We start from the raw sequence: 21,744 nt of genomic DNA on the forward strand, positions 1-21,744 counted from the left end.
GGCAAGAGCACAAGCTCCTCGGAGAAGCCTCGCCCGACTCCTGGCGCGGGACTCCCGCCCAGCTCCGCCTCCTAGGAGTCAGAGCCCGGCCCCTACCCCGTCGGGTCCGGGAGAAGTTGCCCCCGCCCGGCGAACCCCGCCCGCCGCCACCGCGCGGCTTCTTTCAGCACCGCGGCGCGGACAGCTCCCGGGCGGGCGCGGAGGGGAGGAGGCGCGGCGAGCGGCCGGCGAGGGAGGGCCGGAGAGGGCGCCGAGGGTAGACGCAGGCGGCGGGCGGGGCACCGAGGCCAGCGGCCCTCCCCGAGGGCGGCGCCCACCCGGAGCCGGACGCCGCTGAGCCCGAGGAGAGGCGGAGACGCAGGGAGACTGGCACTGGTGGCTCTGGGCAGAGGCTGCGGCTGAAAGATGCCGGTCCGTAGGGGCCACGTCGCGCCCCAAAACACTTACCTGGACACCATCATCCGCAAGTTCGAGGGCCAGAGTGAGTGTGTGCGTTGGGGTGGGGGGACGATCTGGAGTCCTGGTTCGGTGGCAGGAGTGGCAGGACCCCTTCGTTAACTTCGAATGGAGCAGGGTGGGGGGTACCGGATGCTGAATGCAAAATCCTTCGCTTTCACGTCCATAACACCTTCTCCAGCGGGCCCCACTTACCTCAAATGCCACCCTGTCTTCTGGAGCAAGAGGGGCAGAGCACAGCCCCTTCTTCCTCCCCTGAGTTATTTTCTTGGGCCCCAAGCCCTGACCTCCCTTCTGTCACTGTCCTACTTCCTCCCCCCCTCCTTCCTCCAGTGGTTTCCTTGACTCCTTCGTTTTCACCACCTGACCCTAGCCACTCTGGTCTTTCTAGGAGCTCTCACCAGGCCCAGCCCCAATCTGTTCACATCCCTGCTCCTTCTTGACCCCACTTTATAGCCTTCAGGAAGTCTTGGGCCTTCCTCGCACTTCACTGACCCCATTACTACCCTGGTCTTCCCACAATCTCACTGCCTGACTCCCCAGCCCCTACTTCTCTGGTAAAGTCCTGCTGCCCCCTCCTAGCCACCCCCTCAATACTCCCAGGAGTCCCACGAACTTCCCCCATGACTCTGGCCTCCTTGGTCTTCCCACCCTCCCCAGACCTGACCTCCCCCCTCCCTCATTCTGGTCACTGCTCTGCTCCCTCATCTAGTTCCACCCTCACTGCTGCCAGGAGTCCCTATGCTTTTTCCCTCCCTGCCACCCAATCCTGGTTGCCATGGGCTTCCCACCTCCCACCTCCCACCCCAGGTCGTAAGTTCCTGATTGCCAATGCTCAGATGGAGAACTGCGCCATCATTTACTGCAACGATGGCTTCTGTGAACTCTTCGGCTACTCCCGAGTGGAGGTGATGCAGCGACCGTGCACCTGCGACTTCCTCACAGGCCCAAACACCCCGCGCAGTGCCATGTCCCGCCTGGCGCAGGCCCTGCTGGGGGCCGAGGAGTGCAAGGTGGACATCCTCTACTACCGCAAGGATGGTGAGGTGCCCTTGGGCCACTGGTTCTGCAGGGCAGGCTTGGCCCCTCTCTTGTCCAGCTGAGTGGTCATGGGGAGGGCACTGACCCAGGGAACAAAGGGCCTAGATAAATCGTGTCTCCTGTCTGGGCCTCAGTTTCCTCATCTGTAGGGGGAAGTGATGGACATCAGATGCAATGCCTTCTGAGGTCCTTTTTAGAGGCTGGGGACCAGGCTGAGCCATGGATTGGTCCTGGCCCTTGGCAGGCCTCCCGCTCCACCATCCCTCCCCCATGTCCCCTGTCTCCTGGCTGTCCACTCTGTCACTGTCAGCCCCAGCTGTCAGGCAGCTGGGACGGAAATTAACCTTTCCTCATCTCCGTCTGCTATGGGGATTAGGGGAGGAGTCACCCCCTCAAGGCCTCTGTGGCCAGGCAAGGCATGGGGGCTGCTGGCTGGGAAAGAGGGGTGGGCCTGGCTCACCCAGCCCCAGCTTCTTGGGGAGATAGGGTCTGGAGTTTGCCCTGACCTGGAGGCTCATCCAGTTTGGGGTATTACTGCTGGCCCAAGTTTACTGTAAGCAGAACAGAAACATAGGGCAGGGGCTGAGGATAAAGAGTTCTATAGCTCTTTGAGACCCTCCCCGCAGGACCTCAGAGTCTCCACTGGACCTGTCAAGGGGAGGGGAGAGATGGATGGGAACTAGGATCCTAAAAGTCTCTTTGAAAACCCCTGGGTCAATGGCCCCCTAATCTGGTTCTGCATCAGAATTACCTGGGGCCTGTTTTCCAAAACACACCTTCCCTAGAGAAACTCTGACTCAGAGGTGTGAGGTGAGACCCAAGCAGGTGTATTTGGAAAAATGTCCCTGGCAGTTCCGATGTTCTCCCAAGTTTAGGAACCACTGGCTTAGATACATCCTTTCATTTCATGGTTGAAGAAACCGAGGTCCAAGAAAAAGAAGGGACTTGCTCGAGATCCTACTGCTGGGATCCAACCTGGGACTGGACCCCAAGTCTCTGGATTCTTCCCTCAGAGATATCTGATCTGAGTAATCCCAAGAGGGGAGAAAGGACCCCAACTGCCCCTGTGCTCGGAGGTTGGATTTGGGGGGAAGGAAGCCCTGGAGGAGGGCCCTCACCAGGGATGGCAGGCATGAGGGCCATCTGAGTGCAGATAAAGGGCAGGCACCTTTGGGTTGGGTCTGAGGAGTGCTGAGAGCCCCGGTTCCAGGGGCCTGGTGTGTGCTTGGAGCATGACTGCTAAGTGTGAATGTGAGCATGTGTGTGCGTGTGGGTATGTGTTTAAGGGCTTCCAGGGTGTTTCTTGGGCAGGTCCTGGCTGTCCCTCTGGCTGTTGCCTGCTGCTGCCACCCATGTGAACGTAGGGGTGGCGTTTAGGGAACTAGGGAGAATCTGCCTTAGTTTGACATCACTCACAGGGTTAACGAAGTCAGAATATTTTTAAAACCTGTGACCTCACTTCCTCATGTCATTTCAGGAAGGTGACAGTCAGGGGAGTGAGAAGGGTCCTGGGGGAACAGAATGGGACAGCAGGAAATGTCCTTCTCTTTCCCTCTTCTTGACCCCAGAGCTCTACCTGGGCCCCAGAGTGGTGAGGGTTGATTCCAGACTCCTAGAGATGTCAGATCACACTTTCAGGTCTCCTCACCACCCTGCATGTACATGGGCAGGGGGCAGAGGTCAAGGTCAGGCCTTGATCCTCTGAAATCAGGACACAGGTCTTCAGAACCCTGATGGAATCCTCTAGTTATCAGAAGGGATCCTAAGGACCTAATCTTGGAGGCCAGCCCTGGGTGAAAATGGAAGATTATCCACTTACCTGGTGCCCCATAAATTCTAGTCTACTACCACCCCTACCCTAAGCTCTTCTCTGTCATATAAGTCCAAGGCTTTTTGACCCCCTGGAGCTGCCTGAAATTGGCCTGAAAAGGGAGCTTCCTGGCCTACATTACCTTAAGGGAAGAATGTGGTACTCAGATAACTTATGTTCACCTTGTGGTCCACTCTGACCACATTATTATTATTTTTTTAATCATATTTACATATGTCTTATAGTCCTGCTGAGAGGCATCCTAATGTGATTTCTTCCCTCCTCAGGTCAATACCTCCTCTTCCCCACTCCCCCTGACTCCAGGGAGGTGGGAATGAGTCCTGAACAGAACTCCAGCTGATTTATAATCCTTTTTCCTCTAAAGGGGTAATCCACTGACTCCAAGTCAAAGTGGAAGGTCTGCGTCCCTGTATCTCCACACTGTGCAGCTGTGGAAAGTTGGGATCAAAGAGGCCAAGACACTTGGCAAAAATTACCCCACGAGTCAGGGCTCAAAGATCCTTGAGAAACTGGCTCTTCCTCCATCTGCCTTTATTAGGAGAAATAAGAACCTAAAAGATAGGAGGAATGGTGATGGCCACAAGATTAGAACCAATGAGAGTCTAGAGGGAGGGGTGGAGAGCACTCAGACCTCCCCCACCCTACCGCCGCCTCCACTGAGAACCCACCAGGGGGCCCAGACATGCCTGCCTTTGCTGGCTTCTCCTTTCTGATGACCCCAAACCAGAGAGTCCCCTAATCCTCAAGCCAGACTAGAGGGAGCCTAGGGCTCCTCCAGTCCTTAGCTCCAGATAAGCAGGACAGGGCAAGGGCTGAGGTCAGGGGCCCCATGGTTTTCTGCAAACTCACTCATGAATGCCAGAAACACCAAGCTGGGAGGCGGTATGGAGCAGCCACCCTCTTAGTGGCAGCTTTTTGTAACACCAGCTCCTCCCTGAGGGCTCCCTATGGTGCCTGATGGGGTGTGCATAAAGAGATGGGAGCAATGAGAAACTAAAGGAAGGAGCACATCCCAGAGGCAGAGACCAGCAGAGAGAAGTGTGGTGTCCCAAGGGACAAACCTGCTGGCCTTGGTCAGAGAGGGGGTGCCTGGAGGAGCCCCTGGAAGGGAGCATGAGGCAGAAATTGTGGCTCCCCCTCCAAGGATGGGGCAACGTCACAGGAACACTGCCCCTCCTGGGCATAACCTCAGTGACACACCACCCACTTCTGATCACCCAGACACAATTACTCGTGAGCAAGGACAGCCTGGGGAACTTGTCCAAACCCTCATAGCCTCCCATCTCTACCCACCCCAAAGGCAGCAAGCATGACACACACAGCCCCCCTCCAGCCCTCACTGCTATGATGGGCTGGTCTTCAGTCTGTTCCCAGCCTCAGTTTTCCAGAGACAGCATCAGTGGTTGGGTACAGCCACCTGAAGACTGGGCCTTGGCAGCAGCATAGAGAGCCTGGAGGCCCTGCCCCTCTGCCCAGCTCTGCCCTTTCCCTGCCCCCGCCAGACCAGATCTCTGCAGTGCCAGAGAGAGCAAGGAGATGGCCTGGCCTTGGGGACAGTGTCTCAGGCCTCTGGCGCAGGAAGCTTCCCTGCTAGGTCCCAGTGTTCAACCCTTGCCGTGCCACTGACTGGCAAGAGTGCCAGGCTCTGGCCTGGGAGGCAGGCTTATAGCACTGTGGGCCCAGGAGTGGGTCACAGAAGCAGGTGGGTGGCCTCGCCTTGGTGTGGATGTCTTCCCCGGGGCCCAGTGCAGCAGCTGGCAGATGGCTGCCTGGTGCCTGGGAGTCCGGGAATCTGATCCAGGAGATTCCTGTTGGCAGGGAGGAAAGTGGGAGGGAGGATGGGGGTGGCCCAGCTGCACCCCAGCGCTGATGGTGTGAGGAGGTGCAAAGGGAAGTGAACAGTGAATGGAGAGTCAGGGCAAGAGTGACCCCAAAGTAGCAATACCTCTGCCAGCCAGTCTCCCACCATCTCACATTTATGCACACATTCTTTCATGCATTCAATCAACAAACAACACCCAGGACAGACAAATGAGACAGACACAAACGTGCCCATAGGGAGGGCAGCTCTGCTTCTGATCTGCATGTTTACCTAAAGCCCTGCCCCTTAGGATCCTGTTTTTGGGTGAACACCAACAGACTGGGCCCTGGGGGGATGCACAGATTTAGCTTGTTTTGTTCCGCCCACAAACAAACATGGTGGGGGCAGGGGGGGGCGGTGAGACCCTTGAGCCAGAGAGAGGAACAATGGGGCCAATGGCTAGGTCCAGGCTGCCTGAGAGGTGGGGAGAATGGCAGGAGGGGCCTGTCCTGCCCCCATACTGCTGTCTCTCTCCCTCTCCAGACCCCAGGCCACTACTTGCCCTCTTCCCAGTCCCAGTACCTCTGCTCAGTACCCTCCCCTTCCAGGCCTGGAGCAGCAGATGGGCCTTCACTCCAGCATCCTCACCCCAGACAAGCACCTTCTCCTTTCCAAGCAGTTGTGCATGGAGAGCCCAAGGACTCCATGTCCCCTCCCAGCCCCAGCAGTCACTTGCTCAGAACCCCAAGCTCTCATCGGCAAAACGGGTCTGTGCCTCCCCATAAGGATCCACTGGGCTCCACCATGGAGCTTGAGGCCTCATGTGCCCACTGGCTCAGTTCTGGGCACTTAGTGTGTTCTCAACAATGAGTTCCTTCCAGCATCAGGGGAGCAGGGCATCTTTGTGGGATGGGAATATGGGAACTGAACCCAGGGCCAACCAGAGCTACAAGGGGGTAGAATGCCCGACCTCACCTCCCACTTAATCCACCCCCATCTGCTCAGCTTTAATTACAGCAGAAGCAAGCCTCAAGGTTAAGCCCTGAGCTGAGGGCTGAGCGTGGACTTGGGCCCGATGCTACATTATCTCCTAATGAGCAGCTTAGCTGCTCTCCCCACCTCTGCCCTGTGGGTGGGGCACCTGCTGGGCAATGTCACCAACCCTCTGCCCAATAGCTCTGGTCACTGTCCAGGCCTCCTCACCCCAGTGACCGCCCTTAACTTGACCTTAACCCAGCCCCCTCCCTAGCTTCCCCTGGCCAGTTTCCTGCAGGAGAGGACTCCTTCAGTGACCTCCCAATGCTGTTTGCAGCCTCCAGCTTCCGCTGCCTGGTGGATGTGGTGCCCATAAAGAATGAGGACGGGGCTGTCATCATGTTCATCCTCAACTTTGAGGACCTGGCCCAGCTCCTGGCCAAGAGAGGGAGCCGCAGCCTGTCCCAGCGCCTGCTGTCCCAGAGCTTCCTGGGCTCTGGTGAGGAGGGGTGCAGATGGTGGTGGAAGGGGCGAGTGGGGGCACCAAGTGGAGCAGCTGGTCCCTTGGCCCTGGCTGCTCTGACCCTGGCCCTGGTTTCAGAGGGCTCTCATGGCAGGCCGGGTGCACAGGGGCCTGGTGCGGGCAGGGTCAAGTACAGGACCGTCAGCCAGATCCCGCAGTTCACGCTCAACTTTGTGGAGTTCAACCTGGAGAAGCACCGCTCGGGCTCCACCACGGAGATTGAGATCATCGCACCCCACAAGGTGGTGGAGCGGACCCAGAATGTCACCGAGAAGGTCACCCAGGTGCGGCCTGCAGGGCAGGGCGGATGGGGCTGTGCCGGGCCTTGAGGATCCCTTCTCAGGCCCTGGGCCTGGGCTCCTCTGGGGCCTGGACAAGCAGAGGGAGCCTCCTAGTATCTGGTCTGAGCCCCAGGCCTCCTGTCCTGCTTGAGTCTGATTCTTTAGACCTGAAGACCTACCCTGAGTCCACCACCCTGATGCCCAGCTCCTGGAGCCAGCGGAGATTGGGGTCAACAGAGCCTGTGAATAGTGCCACCTCCTAGGCCTGGGAGTGAGGGAACATGCAGGCCACCAAGGGGGCCTACCCAAGGCTCTGCCAGCCACAGAGAAGGAGAAGCAGAGAGAGGAGGTGTCAGGGCCATATTGAGAAGAGGGATGGCCAGAGGCCCCCAGCCCTGCTCTTGCCCCTTACCATTGAGGTGACAGTTATCCCCCTCTACACAAACATACACACACAACAGGATCCTCCTGCAATCTAGGCAGAGGGGAGGCAGTGCTGACATCTTCAGCATTGTCTGAGCAGCTTTCTGGGGATCAGGCTCTGAATGCCTTCCTCTCCCTCAGCTCCTTCTCAGCCAGCCCAAAGGAAAGCTCCCTGGATCCAAACCATCTCTTCTCATGGGGCCTGATGTCCTGGTCCCCACGTGACCATTCTAGAGGGAAATGCAAACAGCCCTGCGGTGGGAATGGGGAGCAGCTCTTCTTCTTCCCTGCCCCTTTTGCACCTGAAGCACAGTCTGTGCTGGAGCAGATGGGGTGGAAACTCCCTGTGACTCAGCCCCACACGGAGCGCAAGAACCATGGGGAAGGAAGGACCCCAGGCTACAGGGATGGGCCCTCAGAGGTCAGGCAGGTGGCCCAATGGCCTGACTCTGGGAAGCCCACCTAGCTGCTCACCCCAGGGCCCTCAGGTTGTCAGCAGTGGTGATGGGGGCATTGAATTGGAGAGTGGTGGTCCCTACCCATACCCAACATGCCTTCTCCTGTCCTGCTCCCTGTCCCAGCCCCTCTTGGCTTTATTAGCCCACTCCATGTGGGCCCTAAGGTGATGGAAGTGCCTGACAGGGCTCAGGGGAGGGGCTGGCATGGGCCCAGAGCAGGGAAGTCACACTAGTCTCAACCAGAACTTAAAGGACCTGAAGGTGTGATCCCACCCCTGAGTTCCTACATCCTGAGGGCCCTGCAGCTCCAGGTGACACTAGGAAGGGCTGGCTTTGCCAGGGAAAGGCCCCCATGCTGGCTTTGGAGGTGGTGGGAGACTATAGAGGTTTGTGTGGTGGGGGAGATGGTGCCCCTATCTGGGACCCTGAGGAAGTAGACACTCTCACCTCACCCTCTCAAATTCCTGCTGCTTCCCTCCCACTCCCCAAGCTTTGCAATTTCATCTTGAGCAGCCCAGGAAGGAGGGGCAGTGGCTGTGACGGCTCCAGTTTTCAGAGCTCATTCGGTCCCCACGGGGACTAAGTGCTGGGCATACAAGATGGGCATGTTGGATGAGGGAGCTGCAGCTTAGAGTTCAGTGGAGAATAACCATGTGATCAGGGGTGTTTACAAGGGGCATGGAGAAAATAAAAAAAGACGGTCCAAGTCTTTGCGGGGTCAGAGGAGGCTTCCTGGGGAGGCAAAATAGGGACTGAGGCCTGAAGGCTGAGCAGGAGGTCACTGCAGGGTGGGGACATTGCAGTCCCTCTTAGGGGTTTGGATGGCAGATCAGGGACCCTATGGTTTACACCAGCCCTTTGGTGGATCTTCCTTATTGTGACCCCGTCTGTTAATGGATCTGGTTTGCAAGGTCAGAACTTTACATTGCAGATTTTCTTAAACTGGGACCATCTGGAGTGGTGGTGTGGTCAATGGGACACCTTTCAGGCTCCATCCTTGTTGGGGCAGTGTCTGATAGAGGATGAGCAGGGAGGAGGAATTATCATGTAGGGCAGAATGTGCCATCAAGATGCACCATCTCATTTAATCACAACAACTCCACGGAATTTGTCATCCTTTGTGATCCCATTCTGCCAGTGAGGGAACTGAGGCTCATTGGTTACAAAACTTGCCCTGAGAAAGACATATAGCAATGTCAGACCTGGGATCAACCTGGGAGGTCTGGCCTCAAAAAGAATGCCTTTCCTGATGCCCTGGCTCTTTCTTGTGTTGGGCAACTGGGCAGAGCCTGGGCATGTTGGGCTGGACCCTGGTGATCCTATGTTGGCCATAGTCTTGGAGGGAGGGGTGGGAGGGGCAGAGTGGAGGGGGCTCAGCTGAATGTAATGATCAAAACCCCCTTGAACATGATTGAAGCAGTCGAGGCTCCCTGGTGCCCAGGACCTTTTGAGGGCCCAGATCAGCTACACACTCCCAAATTTGACTTTTTCCATGGAAGGCTCTGAAAGTTGGCCCCAGGAGGGTCCTCACTGGTCTATGCTCCACAGGGCCCTCCTGAATGAAGAGGCTATTCTGGGGGTAACCTGTTCCCATCAGGAACCTGACCACTGAGAACCTCCCAAACCCACCAGAGAGGATTGACTCGCCCCCCAGCTACCCCATCAATCTGGGCTCTTCCCTGGAACATGCCCACGATGACCCTGAGCCTGGCTTTCCTCTGCCCTCCCCTCTCTCTCAGCCCTGTCTCCACCTACTCCAGGCTGGTCTGTTTCAGAGGGAATTTGTGAGCTTCAAACCGGGGGTCACTGTGGACAGAGCTGCACCCCACCTTCTCTCTGCACTTCCTCCCAATATACCTGTCACCTTGTGAACTTGCCTCCTTACACATGCCTCACCCCATCTTTGCCTCCTGCCCTCTGCCCTCCACAGCCCTTGTCACCCACCCTCTCCCACAGCTCCCTTCCCAAGCTTCACCCCTATGACCTCACCCCACCCAGACCCGTCTCACCAGTGGTGGCCGCCCTGCTGACCAGCCTATGGCCCCCACCCCCAGGTCCTGTCCCTTGGTGCAGACGTGCTGCCGGAGTACAAGCTGCAGGCGCCACGCATCCACCGTGGGACCCTCCTGCACTACAGCCCCTTCAAGGCTGTGTGGGACTGGCTCATCCTGCTGCTGGTCATCTACACAGCCGTCTTCACACCCTACTCAGCTGCCTTTCTGCTCAGTGACCAGGACGAGTCTCAGCGTGGGGACTGCGGCTACACCTGCAGTCCACTCACTGTGGTGGATCTCATTGTGGACATCATGTTTGTTGTGGACATTGTCATCAACTTCCGCACCACCTATGTCAACACCAATGACGAAGTGGTCAGCCACCCCCGCCGCATTGCCGTCCACTACTTCAAGGGCTGGTTCCTCATTGACATGGTGGCCGCCATTCCCTTTGACCTGCTCATCTTCCACACTGGCTCTGATGAGGTGAGCAAGCCCCATTCAGGCCAGTTGTTGCGGCCATCCCCTGTGCCCCACAGCTCTGGGTGCAGAGAGTACTTGGCATTGGGCACCTTTGCCAAAGCAAGTGGAGGTCATCTCCCAGCCCTGGAGAAGGAGCAGCTGAGGCCATGCCCCAGGCCTGGGTGCCCTCTCTGTGCTCCAGAATTCTGCCCCTTCTGGGATGGGCACTTCTGTGGTCTCAGCTCCTCATGCTGATTTCTAAACCACACTTACCCTAGACTTAGAAAGGGAATCTAGGGGCTGGTCCCATGGCCGTGGTTAAGTTCACGCACTGTGCTTTGGCAGCCCAGGATTTTGGTGGTTCGGATCCTGAGCATGGACATGGCACTGCTCATCAGGCCATGCTGAGGTGGAATCCCACATGCCACAACTGGAAGGACCCACAACTAAAATATACAACTATGTACTGGGGGTATTTGGGGAGAAAAAGCAATAGTAAAAAAAAAGAAAAAAGATTGGCAACAGTTGTTAGCTCAGGTGCCAATCTTTGGGAAAAAAAAAAAAAAGAAAGGGAATCTACAAGGGACTCAGTGCAGCCTGTCCCCCTTTCCCCCACCCAGCCCCTCCACTGTGCCCACTCAGCTTCCCATGGCTGACGTGAGGGCATTTTCATGCTCTTCTCATAGCTTCTAGTCCCGCTATGTCCTTTTGTTCCACCCCCTTGGGATCAGCTTTCCACTCAAATCAGCTCTGCCTTCCGTCTTCCAGTCACCCTCAGTCACCCCAGCCTGTACAGCAGGGAGTGTCCATCCTGACTCCCTGCTCCCATGTCCACCCACTCCCAGCAAATCTATCCCCAAGTCCTCTCCCCCTCTCCACTCCCACTGCCCCTGCCTGGGCACTGAGTGGCCTTCTTACCCACCTCTGCCCAAGCCCCACACCTGCCAGCCTCACCCCCTTCACAGAGAACCACTTATCTGCCCCTGTCCTCAGAACCTTCAGTGGCTCCCCAATGGCTTGGAATAAAAGCCAAGCTCTTCATGGTCCCTGCGGCCCACAGGAGCCTGCCTGCCTTCAGGCTCATTTCTCACTGCTCCACTACCTTCTACTCTGTGCCCAGTCTGCAGCACCACAGGTGGTTTCCCTCTCCCTCTTGTCTGCCTGGAGACCCTGCCTTGTCTCTAAAGACTCAGCTCATGTGTAACCTCCTCTGTGAAGCCTCCTCTGCCCTGTCCCTGCACACTTGACCTCCCCTTCCTCCATGCTCCCCCTGGACTTCTATGCCAGCAACCATAACACTGTTTTGAGCTTTAAGCTGAGAGCTCCTTAAGGTCCCACACTGCGCCCCACTGCCAAGAGCCTGGCTCAGAGCAGGTTTTCCACAAGTGTCTGTTGAATGACTGTGTGACCATATGCAGAAGTAGATAAATGTGGTCCTGAGCACAGCCTTTCAAGGGCTGACCCCCAGCCCTGTGGCCTCCTCCCTGCTTCTCTAGACGACAACCCTGATCGGGCTGCTGAAGACGGCACGGCTGCTGCGGCTGGTGCGGGTAGCCCGGAAGCTGGACCGCTACTCTGAGTATGGGGCAGCTGTGCTCTTCCTGCTCATGTGCACCTTTGCACTCATCGCGCACTGGCTGGCCTGCATCTGGTACGCCATCGGCAACGTGGAGCGGCCCTACCTGGAGCCCAAGATCGGCTGGCTGGACAGCCTGGGTGTGCAGCTTGGCAAGCGCTACAACGGCAGCGACCCAGCCTCAGGCCCCTCAGTGCAGGACAAGTATGTCACGGCCCTCTACTTCACCTTCAGCAGCCTCACCAGCGTGGGCTTCGGCAATGTCTCACCCAACACCAACTCTGAGAAGGTCTTCTCTATCTGCGTCATGCTCATCGGCTGTGAGTGCCACCTCATGTCTTGGGCCTTACCCAGGGAATTCGATTGTTAGTTTTGTAATGAGACATAACCTACCCAGTAACAATTTGTGTGATAGGAGGATCCTATGCATGCAGCACAAGCCAGTTTTGCATGTGTACACCAACTATACACAGAATTTAACACCGACACAGCCCTGGCTATGTGCCAGGCACCAGGACCAGCTACATCATTTGCACGGCCCAGTGCAAAACAAAAACGTGGAGCCCTTTGTTAAAAACATATTAAGAATTTCAAGATGGTAACAATAGAGCATTAAACCAAGCTCAGGGCCCTTCTTAGCACAAGTCACACACCCATGAAGCCGGCCCTGCCAGGCACTTTTCTAAGTGCTTATCAGAGGCCCATATTTCATTTCCATCACTACCCCATAAAGGCCATTTTATGAGCCCAGTTTACAGACTAAGAAACTGAAGGTCCTCACTTGCCGGGGATTACACACAGAGATCCAGTTCCATCCCAGGGGTCTGGCTCCCAGGGCTCTCTGTGCTCTCAGGCCCTGCACTTGCTGCCTGCCTCCCGAGACACCTGTTCTAGGAACATAAGAGGCAGTGTGGATTTTACACGTCGACTGTCATGTTCAGAGTATTTAGAGATGTGAAAGCCCAGAAAAACAAAAACAACAGGAAAAAAATGGGTGAAAACAAGAGACCAAGAGTTTTCCCTTTATTATATTTTCACAACTGGAAGGAGAAAACAAATCTGAACTAAAAAAATCCATTGCCCTAGTTCTTTCTTCTCAGGAGTTTGGCCTCTGGGGCCCGGAGGATGCCAAGAGGCACAGGGCAGAGGGAGGAAGGCAGGAAGCCCAGGGATCTTTGTCTCCCATGTACCCTGGCGCTGTCCTGGGCACTTCTGACTTTGCCCCAGACAGAGGGGTCCTTGACCAGGGGGCTCCCAGGGAGAGGGAGGCCTGGAGCAGGCCTGGTGAGGATGTGGAGGAGCTCACTCCCCGCACCTCTGCTCCCCCGCCCCAGCCCTCATGTACGCCAGCATCTTCGGCAACGTGTCCGCCATCATCCAGCGCCTGTACTCCGGCACCGCGCGCTACCACACGCAGATGCTGCGTGTCAAGGAATTCATCCGATTCCACCAGATCCCAAACCCGCTGCGACAGCGCCTCGAAGAGTACTTCCAGCACGCCTGGTCCTACACTAATGGCATCGACATGAACGCGGTGAGCCCCCGCCACCCTGCCCGGGGTAGGATGTGCGACCCAGCTGAAGTCCCAGCTCTGGCTAACGCCCCGGGGGAGGCCAAGGTCCCGCGGGGCAGGGCGTCCCCAGAGCCCTTCCCACTTGCTCCCCCAGCCCCACCTCCGATCATGCCCCGCTGGATGTGGCCGCTTGCCTCGCAGGTGCTGAAGGGCTTCCCCGAGTGCCTGCAGGCCGATATCTGCCTGCACCTGCACCGCGCGTTGCTGCAGCACTGCCCGGCATTCCGCGGCGCCAGCAAGGGCTGCCTGCGCGCGCTCGCCGTCAAGTTCAAGACGACGCACGCTCCTCCAGGGGACACGCTGGTACACCTCGGCGACGTGCTCTCCACGCTCTACTTCATCTCCCGGGGCTCCATCGAGATCTTGCGCGACGACATGGTCGTGGCTATCCTAGGTGGGTCCGCCGGGGAGAGCCAAGCCCGTGTGGGTGGGTGCGGTGGGACTAGAGATGTCCTGCCTGGACCACTCCATTCCTAATGATTGATGGTGGCACCTTTTACTGACCTGCCATGTGCCGCGGACAGCTTCATACCCAGCTCACGCAATCCTTAGAACAAACCTCTGCCATAGGTCCCATTTTCCGGATAGGGAAGTTGAGGCTTACAGAGGTCATGCTGGCAAGTGGCCCAGCAGGGATTCCCGGGCTAGTGTCTGACTCAGAAGTTCAGGCAGGCTCCTAGCTTCTTCCACTCCTGAGGAGCTCAGGGTGAGATTCCGAGGGTTTGTCTCCGGTGGAGGGGGCTTCCGGGTCTCATTCAGTGCAGCTACAGGGACAACTGGACACTTTGGAGAAAGGATGTGAGTGCTGGGCAGGGGACAGATTTGGGGCACACACAGCCTCTGTCACTTACCAGCCATGTGACCTGGTCACTTCACCTCTCTGAGATGATTCTCATCTTCTTTGCCTTCCCCCTGACTTTAGCCCATCCCAAGTTCCTGACCAGGACGTCAGCGTCGTCTTCCCTTGGTCTCCAAGGCCAGGCTTTCCTCCAACTGCTCTAGACAGGGCCCCTCAGACTCCTCTGCCCTGTCCTCCCCTCTTGCCCGCCCTCAGCCGGTGTCACCAAATGTGGTGCTCTGTTCTCTTCTCCTCACCCTACACCCTCAACTGAGCCAGCTCCTTGCCCCCACGATGTCAGCCTCACTTATGCCACAAGGACCCCCAGAGTGTTGTGCCAACTCCAATCTCTCCTTAGACTGCAATATTCTATTCCTTCCCGGGCATGGCCATCCTTATATTCCATAGCCAGACCAAACAACATATTTCAATCTGAAATCATCTTCCCTCAAAAGCAGCTCCTTTGGCATCCCCATCACTGTGAACCATCCATTGCCCAGGCCAGAGACCTGGAAGTCAACCAAGGGAACATCATTCTCCCTTCCTCTCCCCCTACCACCATCCAGGCAGGCACAGAGCCCTGTCTGTTCCCCTTGTTAATCCCTCTGTCTCCCACACCTGTCTCCTTGTCTCTGCCTTGGTCCAGCCCTCATCGTGTCCTTCCTACGCAGGTGTCAGGAGCTCCTTTCCCATGTCCCTGCGTCTGGCCTACTTCCATACTTCATCTTCCACCTTCTGCCAGTGACCTGAAATTCACATCTGTGCATACTCCTCTTCTCCTCAAAATCCTTTCATGGTTCCCCATGACCCATGAGACAAATGTAAGCCCGTGTGCGTGACATGCACAGTCCTCCTGAGTCTGGCCACCCTAAGTCCTGCCACCCTCCTCCTGGTATTTCATGCTCCAGCCACACAAACTACTTATAGTTCTCTAAACCTGCTGGTCTCTGCCACACCTCTGTGCCTTTGCACATGCTGCCACTCTGCTTGGAGCACCTACTTTGCACCCCTGCCTGGCAGACCCCTGTCATCTTTCAAGGCTGAGCTCAAGCATAGGCTCCTCTATGAGACCTTCTCTCATTCCCAGCCTATCTTAGAAGTGCCATCCACGTGAGAAGGATAATAATCATTATTAATAATTAAGAAGCCAGTCCAATTTAAGTTTCAGTTAGAGACATGAAATCCTCTCATTTTGTCCTGAGTGGAACTGGACATTAGATCATAATGCTTCATCTACTAGAAAACCATCACTTTATAATGTTGCCCAGGTTTCGAGCTTCTGGGTTTTATGTGTGATCCTAGCAAGTCTCTTCCCTCTCTAGGCCTCGGTCCCCTCCTCTGTGAATGACATGTGATCCTGTTCTCTTGGGGGACATGTCCTGGCCTCCATCCATCACTCTCTGTGCAAACCATTAGCACCCCTTGTGTGGTGTCATTAGGCTGAGGGGGCTGGACTTTCCTGTGGGGAGTAGATGTCAGAACAGTCATGGTCCCTGGCACTCCTGCCCTGGGCTCTCCGCCCCCCAGCCCTGACCTGACCATGTAGCACTGACCACACACTGTTTCTTCTGTCTAGATTGCCTTTCCCCTAGAGGCCCAGTCCTCCTCAACTCTCACCACCTAGCTCCCACTTCACTTCCTCCGTAAGCCCCCCTCCTCCCTGCCCTCAACTCCCCCCGGTGGAATAAGCCCCTCCCTTCTCCATGGCCCCATAGCTCTTGGTTCTCCCTTGTTCTAAGGCTCTGTAACTCGTTCTGTAAACTAGTTGGTTACGTATGTGCCTGTCTTGCGGGGACTTTGGGGGCTCCTTGTGGGCGGGACAGCATCTTATTCATGTTTACATTCTGTGGCCAGCACAGTGCCTGGCACCAGGAGGGCCCAATACCCTCACCACGTGCCCCGAGTACACAGCCCATGTTCCCCTGTGACATCCACCCCTTCCAATCCCTTGCATCAACCTGTCTGGTGCCTCTTGCTTTTCGAGGCACTTCTTCAAGCATCGTGTCTGCTCCCCTGGACAGCCCAGTGGGGTAGGCAAGGCAGATATGGTTATACCCATTTTAGAGATGGAAACACTGGGGTCCGGAGAAGGAATATGACTTCCTCAGGCTTTCTCTGCCAGGGCCACCCTGGTACCTGGCCCCACAATGGGGAGTTAGAACACAAAGAGACACACCTCAGGCTCTGCCCTGGGGGACCTGGGTGCTCCTGGCCCTGGGTTCCCTGAACTCTTACTCACGCACTGCAGCAGGCTAAGGAGAGAGGAAGAGGCTGAGCTGGGAGCCTTTAGTGTCTCTTACTGCCCACTGTCCCCTGGCGGGGGGTTGGGGAGGTAGGGGCAGTGCCAAAGCACATGGCAAATAGGAGGGGGGATTCTGATAGAGGCTGGTCCTGTGGGGCCATGGAGGACCCACATGCTGGGAGGGAGGGGGGTCTCTGCAGACTCAGAGAACCAGGGAAGGGCAGGTTTCCCACCCCACCCCCTCCCCGCCTCAGCCAGCACATCTAGCCTTGTCCCTGAGCATCAGGCGCCAGCCTGGCAGGATCTCTGAGGTGGTGGGGAGGTCATGCTCAAGGAGCCATCATGGAGGCTCCCCAGAAGAGAGCTTGCAGCCAGACCCTGGAGAGACTCCAGACCCTGGAGAGACTCCCACCCCTCTGGCTGGCAGGAAAGAACGACATCTTTGGGGAGCCTGTTAGCCTCCATGCCCGGCCAGGAAAGTCCAGTGCAGACGTGCGGGCCCTGACTTACTGCGACCTGCACAAGATCCAGCGGGCAGACCTGCTGGAGGTGCTGGACATGTACCCCACCTTCGCAGACAGCTTCTGGAGTAAGCTGGAAGTCACCTTCAACCTGCGGGACGTGAGTCTGGGCTGGGTGGGTTAGGGTGGGTGGTGGCCCTTGGCCAGCTGCTGGGGGCTTGGCCTGCCTGACCTGAGGGGACCCGTCTGACCACCTCCCTTCCTTTCAACCCCATCCTGCACCCTTTACTATAATTTCTTCTGTGCCTACCATGGCCAACATAATGCTATGTATGGTGAGAGCTACCTTTTATTAAGCAACAACTCATGCTAAGCACTAGACTTCTTTTACATTATCTCATTTAGTCTTCCCCCTGCAAATGGTGTTATTATCCCCATTTTCCAGATGAGGAAACTGAGGGTCAGAGAAGATAAATTGACCAAAGCCATACAGCCATACAGTAAGCTGTACAGTCAAGGGCAGAGCCAAATGTGGACTGAAGTTTGGGCAAATCCATAGCCCAGGCTTTTCCCACCACATCCTATCAAGCTGAAAGGGAGGGTTCTGCCATCCAGATCTCAGAGGTATAAAGAAGTGATAGAGGTGTCTCTCCTCTCAAGCTTATCACTCAGTGGTGGAGGTTATAGCAACTCAGGAAAAATAAAGAGCCACACAGTTAAATAACCAAGGAAGTCACAAGGGGGTGTGGGGGGACCAAATTTCTGTGGAGCCCAGTGTTGCCAAGGAGTGGGATGGCCAGTACGGACTGGAAGTACCCAGAAGGGGCTGCATGGAGGAGGGGGTCTGGAATCAGCCGGTGGGAAGGAGTGGGCAGGCGCCTGGCAGTGGCAAAGTGGCTAACACCCTGGCCCTGAGTGCCCCCATACCATAACCTTCCCCAAGCCTCAGAAGGAGGGTCTCTGCTGGCCCAGGCCCCACCCCAGCTTCTGGAGGGTGGTGCTGAAGCAGGTTTCCATGCTATGGACAGCTCTCCCCACCCTGTGCCCTCTGCCATTCTCCCTCTCCCTCAGTCTCTTCCCTTCCCACCTCATCTGTCCAGAAGACATCTTGTAAGAACACTGTCCTGCGGGTCCCAGCTGCTAGGTGCCATCAGGTGGCCTGAGTGCTCAGTGACTGGACACCAGGCCAAGAGGGATATGGTCTCCATGGCCTGGGGCATCTTCAGCCCCCAGGTGCCCCCAAGTCTCATGGTGCCAGGAGGGTGGGCCACCAAGAGCACTGCTGAGGGCACCTCCTTTTTTTTTTCTTTTTGAGGAAGATTAGCCCTGAGCTAACTGCTGCCAATTCTCCTCTTTTTGCTGAGGAAGGCTGGCCCTGAGCTAACATCCATGCCCATCTTCCTCTACTTTATATGTGGGACGCTTACCACAGCATGGCTTGCCAAGTGGTGCCATGTCCGCACCCAGGATCTGAACCAGCAAACCCCAGGCCGCCGAAGCGGAACGTGCGCACTTAACCACTGCGCCACCGGGCTGGCCCCTGAGGGATTGGGGTTCCAGGTCCAGTCTCCTCAGAGGAAACTCCCCATTGGCCCATGCTGAGGGAGGGACCACCAGGGCTCAGGAAAGGGAGGACTGAAAGAACAGCTCCTCTGCCCCCACCCCCTCAAATCTTGCCTCTCAAGGCAGCCTCTCCCAAGACTCTTGGGCAGTCTGCACATCTCCAAGCCCCTGTTCTGCCCACCCACGCAGGAGAGAGCCTGCAGGAAGCTGCCTGGAGCATCATGGGAGAACCCAGACACCTATTACCACTTTGTCATCTAGTTGTTACAAGGGTCATGGCAGGGGGAGTACGGAGGGCAGGGGAGAACAAAGAGGCCCTGTCCAAGCTTTGGTCCCTGTTACTTGATGCTCTTGTTCCCCACAAGGCAGATGGGGGTCTCCAGTCATCACCCCAACAGGCTCCAGTCAGCCAGGACCACCGAGGCTTCTTCCTCAGTGATGAGCAGACAGGTGAGCAAAGCCAGCCCCCACCCTGCAGTGTCTGTCCCACCCCAGCCCAAAGCCTCAGCCAGCCTCCTGTCTCTTCTCAGGTCCTTCCCTGGGAGAGGCCTCCCCAGCCCCTGGTTGAGTGGAGAGGGGCTCCCTCCCTAGGCTCCTTGCTAGAGGCCCTTCCCCCTTTTTCCCCCTATGTCCTCAGAGCCTGAGGGCTGCCCCCAGGGGTGGATACCAGCCAGCCCCCTGGGGCTCCACATCAAGGCACCAGGGGACCTGCTGGGCTGCAGCTCTCTGGACAGTGAGGCCAGGGCTGGACGGCCCCACCCAGCCAGCCCCCCCAGGCTGGGTCCCCAGTCCCCATCTCAGGGCTACAGCCTTCTGGGTCCTGGAAGCCAGACCACACTGGGGGCAGGACCTCGTACTCCAGGTCACCCAGGTAAGGAGATCCCCTCCTCCCGCCCTGTGTTCCCATTGCAGGTATGGGGAAGGGCATGGGCTCAGGCCTGTGGAACCAGCTGAACTGAAGCTCAGGCTTTCCTTTCCCTCCTGCAGGCGCAGCCCCGTCCATGAGCATCTCAGATGCATCTGGCCTCTGGCCTGAGTTGTTGCAGCAAGTGCCCCCAAGGCCAAGGCACAGCCCCCCAAACCCTCAGGGAGACCCAGACTGCTGGCCTCGGGAGCTAGGCTCCAGGCTAGAGCAGCTGCAGGCCCAGATGAACAGGTGAGTGCCCCTGCAGGCTAGGGACAGGCACAGCAGGGTAGGCCCAGCCTTGGGCTAGGCACGGGTGCCCCCTCCTGGTGGCTCAGGGATGGCACTGGATATCCCGTGAGTTTTAGAACGGCTGATCTCATTTATCTGCAAACCTTTCCATCCCTGTCACTAAGCACAATTCTTTGGATGGCTTGTCCCAGCAAATCCCAGAATATGCCATGGAAGTCTTCTCGAGGGAGAGGCATAACCTCTTGCAGAAACAAATTCCTTGGGCCCTTGGGAAGGGAGTATGGCCTGTGGATGGCAGGGCTGTGGTGGCAGAGTGAGGGCTTAGGGGCAGTACAGTCCTGGGTTCAAATTTTGGCTCTGCAACTTACCGTCAAGAATGTAGGCAAGTTACTTAACCACTCTGGGCCTCAGTTTGCCCTTTCGTGAAATGGGGATTATCAGAATACCCACGTCAAAGCTTCGTTATGAGGACTGAATGATGTGTGCACCATGCCTGGTCACTGTTATCAGAAACAAAGATGTGCTAAGGGGACTTTGGATTGTGGTGGGGAAATAGCTTCAGGTAGGGCCCGAGCTGCCATTCCATCCAGAAGAAACAGCATGAAGGCAAAAAACTGAGAGCTGCCCTCAGGAGCTAAACTGCTCCCACCAATCCCGACCTTGACCCTGACTGTGGGGTTCTGTCTGGCAGGCTGGAGTCCCGCATGTCCTCAGACCTCAGCCGCATCCTTCAGCTCCTTCAGCAGCCACTGCCCCAAGGCCACACTGGCTACATTCTGGGAGCCCCTGCCTCCAATGACCTGGCCTTGTTTCCTGCGGCCTCAGTGACTCAGAGTCCAGAAACTAGGCTGTCCCAGGGCAGTCTGTCCCCTGCACAGGTGAGCAGGTGAGGGGATCCACAGGGGTTTGCCTGGAGGCAGCTGCAGGCCTTCCCCCACCCCCATCTTGGTCTCAGTGTGGCATCAGGCCCAGGGCCTCTGTGGTCTGAGAGCAGCTGAGGCTTCTACTGTTCTCCTTTATGGTCTGAGTCATGACACGGTAGCCTGGACGGGTGGTGGCAAAGCCCAGATTGTGACTGCAGACCCCACAGCTGGGGCAAGGGCAGCAGGACACAGCTCCTTCCACTTCCCATCCCTAAAGTCAGGGTGGCCTAGGGGAGCTCCACACACTGCATGGCTCCCCCTTTCTTGCCCTTCTTAGACCCAAAGCTCTGGTGACTTGGGCAAATGTGGGCCGAAGCACAGGAACTCCTCCTCCAGGTTGCCTCACCTCATCACGGCAATGGACAAAACGCTGACACTGTCCTCAGAACAGGAGCAGCCTGAGGAGTTCCTGCCACCCCTGGCCTCTCCTCTCTGTCCCCTGGAGGTACAGGGACTCGTCTATGGTGCCCGCTTCCCCTCCCTCCCTGAACATCTCAGCTCTGTCCCCAAGCAGCTGGAGTTCCAGAGACATGGCTCAGATCCTGGATTTGCAGGGAGTTAGAGCCACTGAACTGCAAGATAAAAGACACCACGAGGGGATTGAAGGTGGATGAGGTGAGAGTTAAGGATTTGGGGAAAGCAGGCAGCTGCCAAAATGGGCCTCTGAAAACCATTCTGCTAGAGTACCTATAAAGTGCTAACCCAGGAGACCCAAGATGGCACGGGTGAAGAGGCTCAGGACTCTTCCCAGCCTCCTCTGTTTAGACAGTGGGCCTGGTGGAGGGTGGGTGAGCCTTGGGAGTGGAGGAGGTAGCTTACAGGACAGAGGGGTCAATGAGGAAAAGAGAAGAAGTTTCTGATCTTTTGTGTGAGAACCTTGCTCTGGGTTGGGTGCAATCACCTCCTGGCTCAGAACTATCCACCACCTCGCAGCCCAGCACCCACGGTTGGTCAGACCTCCTGCCTGGGGCCTGTGACCCAGCTGGAGATGAAAGTGTCCTCTGTAGCAGACACATCAGGGCACAGAGCTCCAGCCCTCAGCTGCTCTGCCCCTGATGGTTCTGTGATGACCTTTGGGACTGTAGCAGGCAGTGGAGTGCCTCGCAGCTAATAAAGTCTGTACATTTCACTTTGAGCTGGGTGTATAACTTACCTGAGGGTTATCAG

The 21,744-nt window shown here is 56.8% G+C and overlaps 1 protein-coding gene across 1 annotated transcript; it reads left to right on the top strand.

Moving 5' to 3' along the window:
- Positions 1 to 405: 405 nt before the first annotated feature.
- Positions 406 to 21,139, top strand: KCNH6 (potassium voltage-gated channel subfamily H member 6). Its single transcript, XM_046674669.1, has 14 exons — positions 406 to 481; positions 1,267 to 1,497; positions 6,442 to 6,603; positions 6,706 to 6,911; positions 9,844 to 10,269; positions 11,742 to 12,141; positions 13,156 to 13,355; positions 13,536 to 13,788; positions 16,902 to 17,095; positions 18,864 to 18,948; positions 19,262 to 19,369; positions 19,486 to 19,654; positions 20,346 to 20,532; positions 20,855 to 21,139. Exons 1-14 carry the CDS (start codon positions 406 to 408, stop codon positions 21,137 to 21,139), a joined length of 2,982 nt encoding a protein of 993 aa, XP_046530625.1.
- Positions 21,140 to 21,744: the final 605 nt, after the last annotated feature.

Source organism: Equus quagga, chromosome 11 (assembly GCF_021613505.1).
Source record: "Equus quagga isolate Etosha38 chromosome 11, UCLA_HA_Equagga_1.0, whole genome shotgun sequence".
NCBI classification, from domain to species: domain Eukaryota; kingdom Metazoa; phylum Chordata; class Mammalia; order Perissodactyla; family Equidae; genus Equus; species Equus quagga.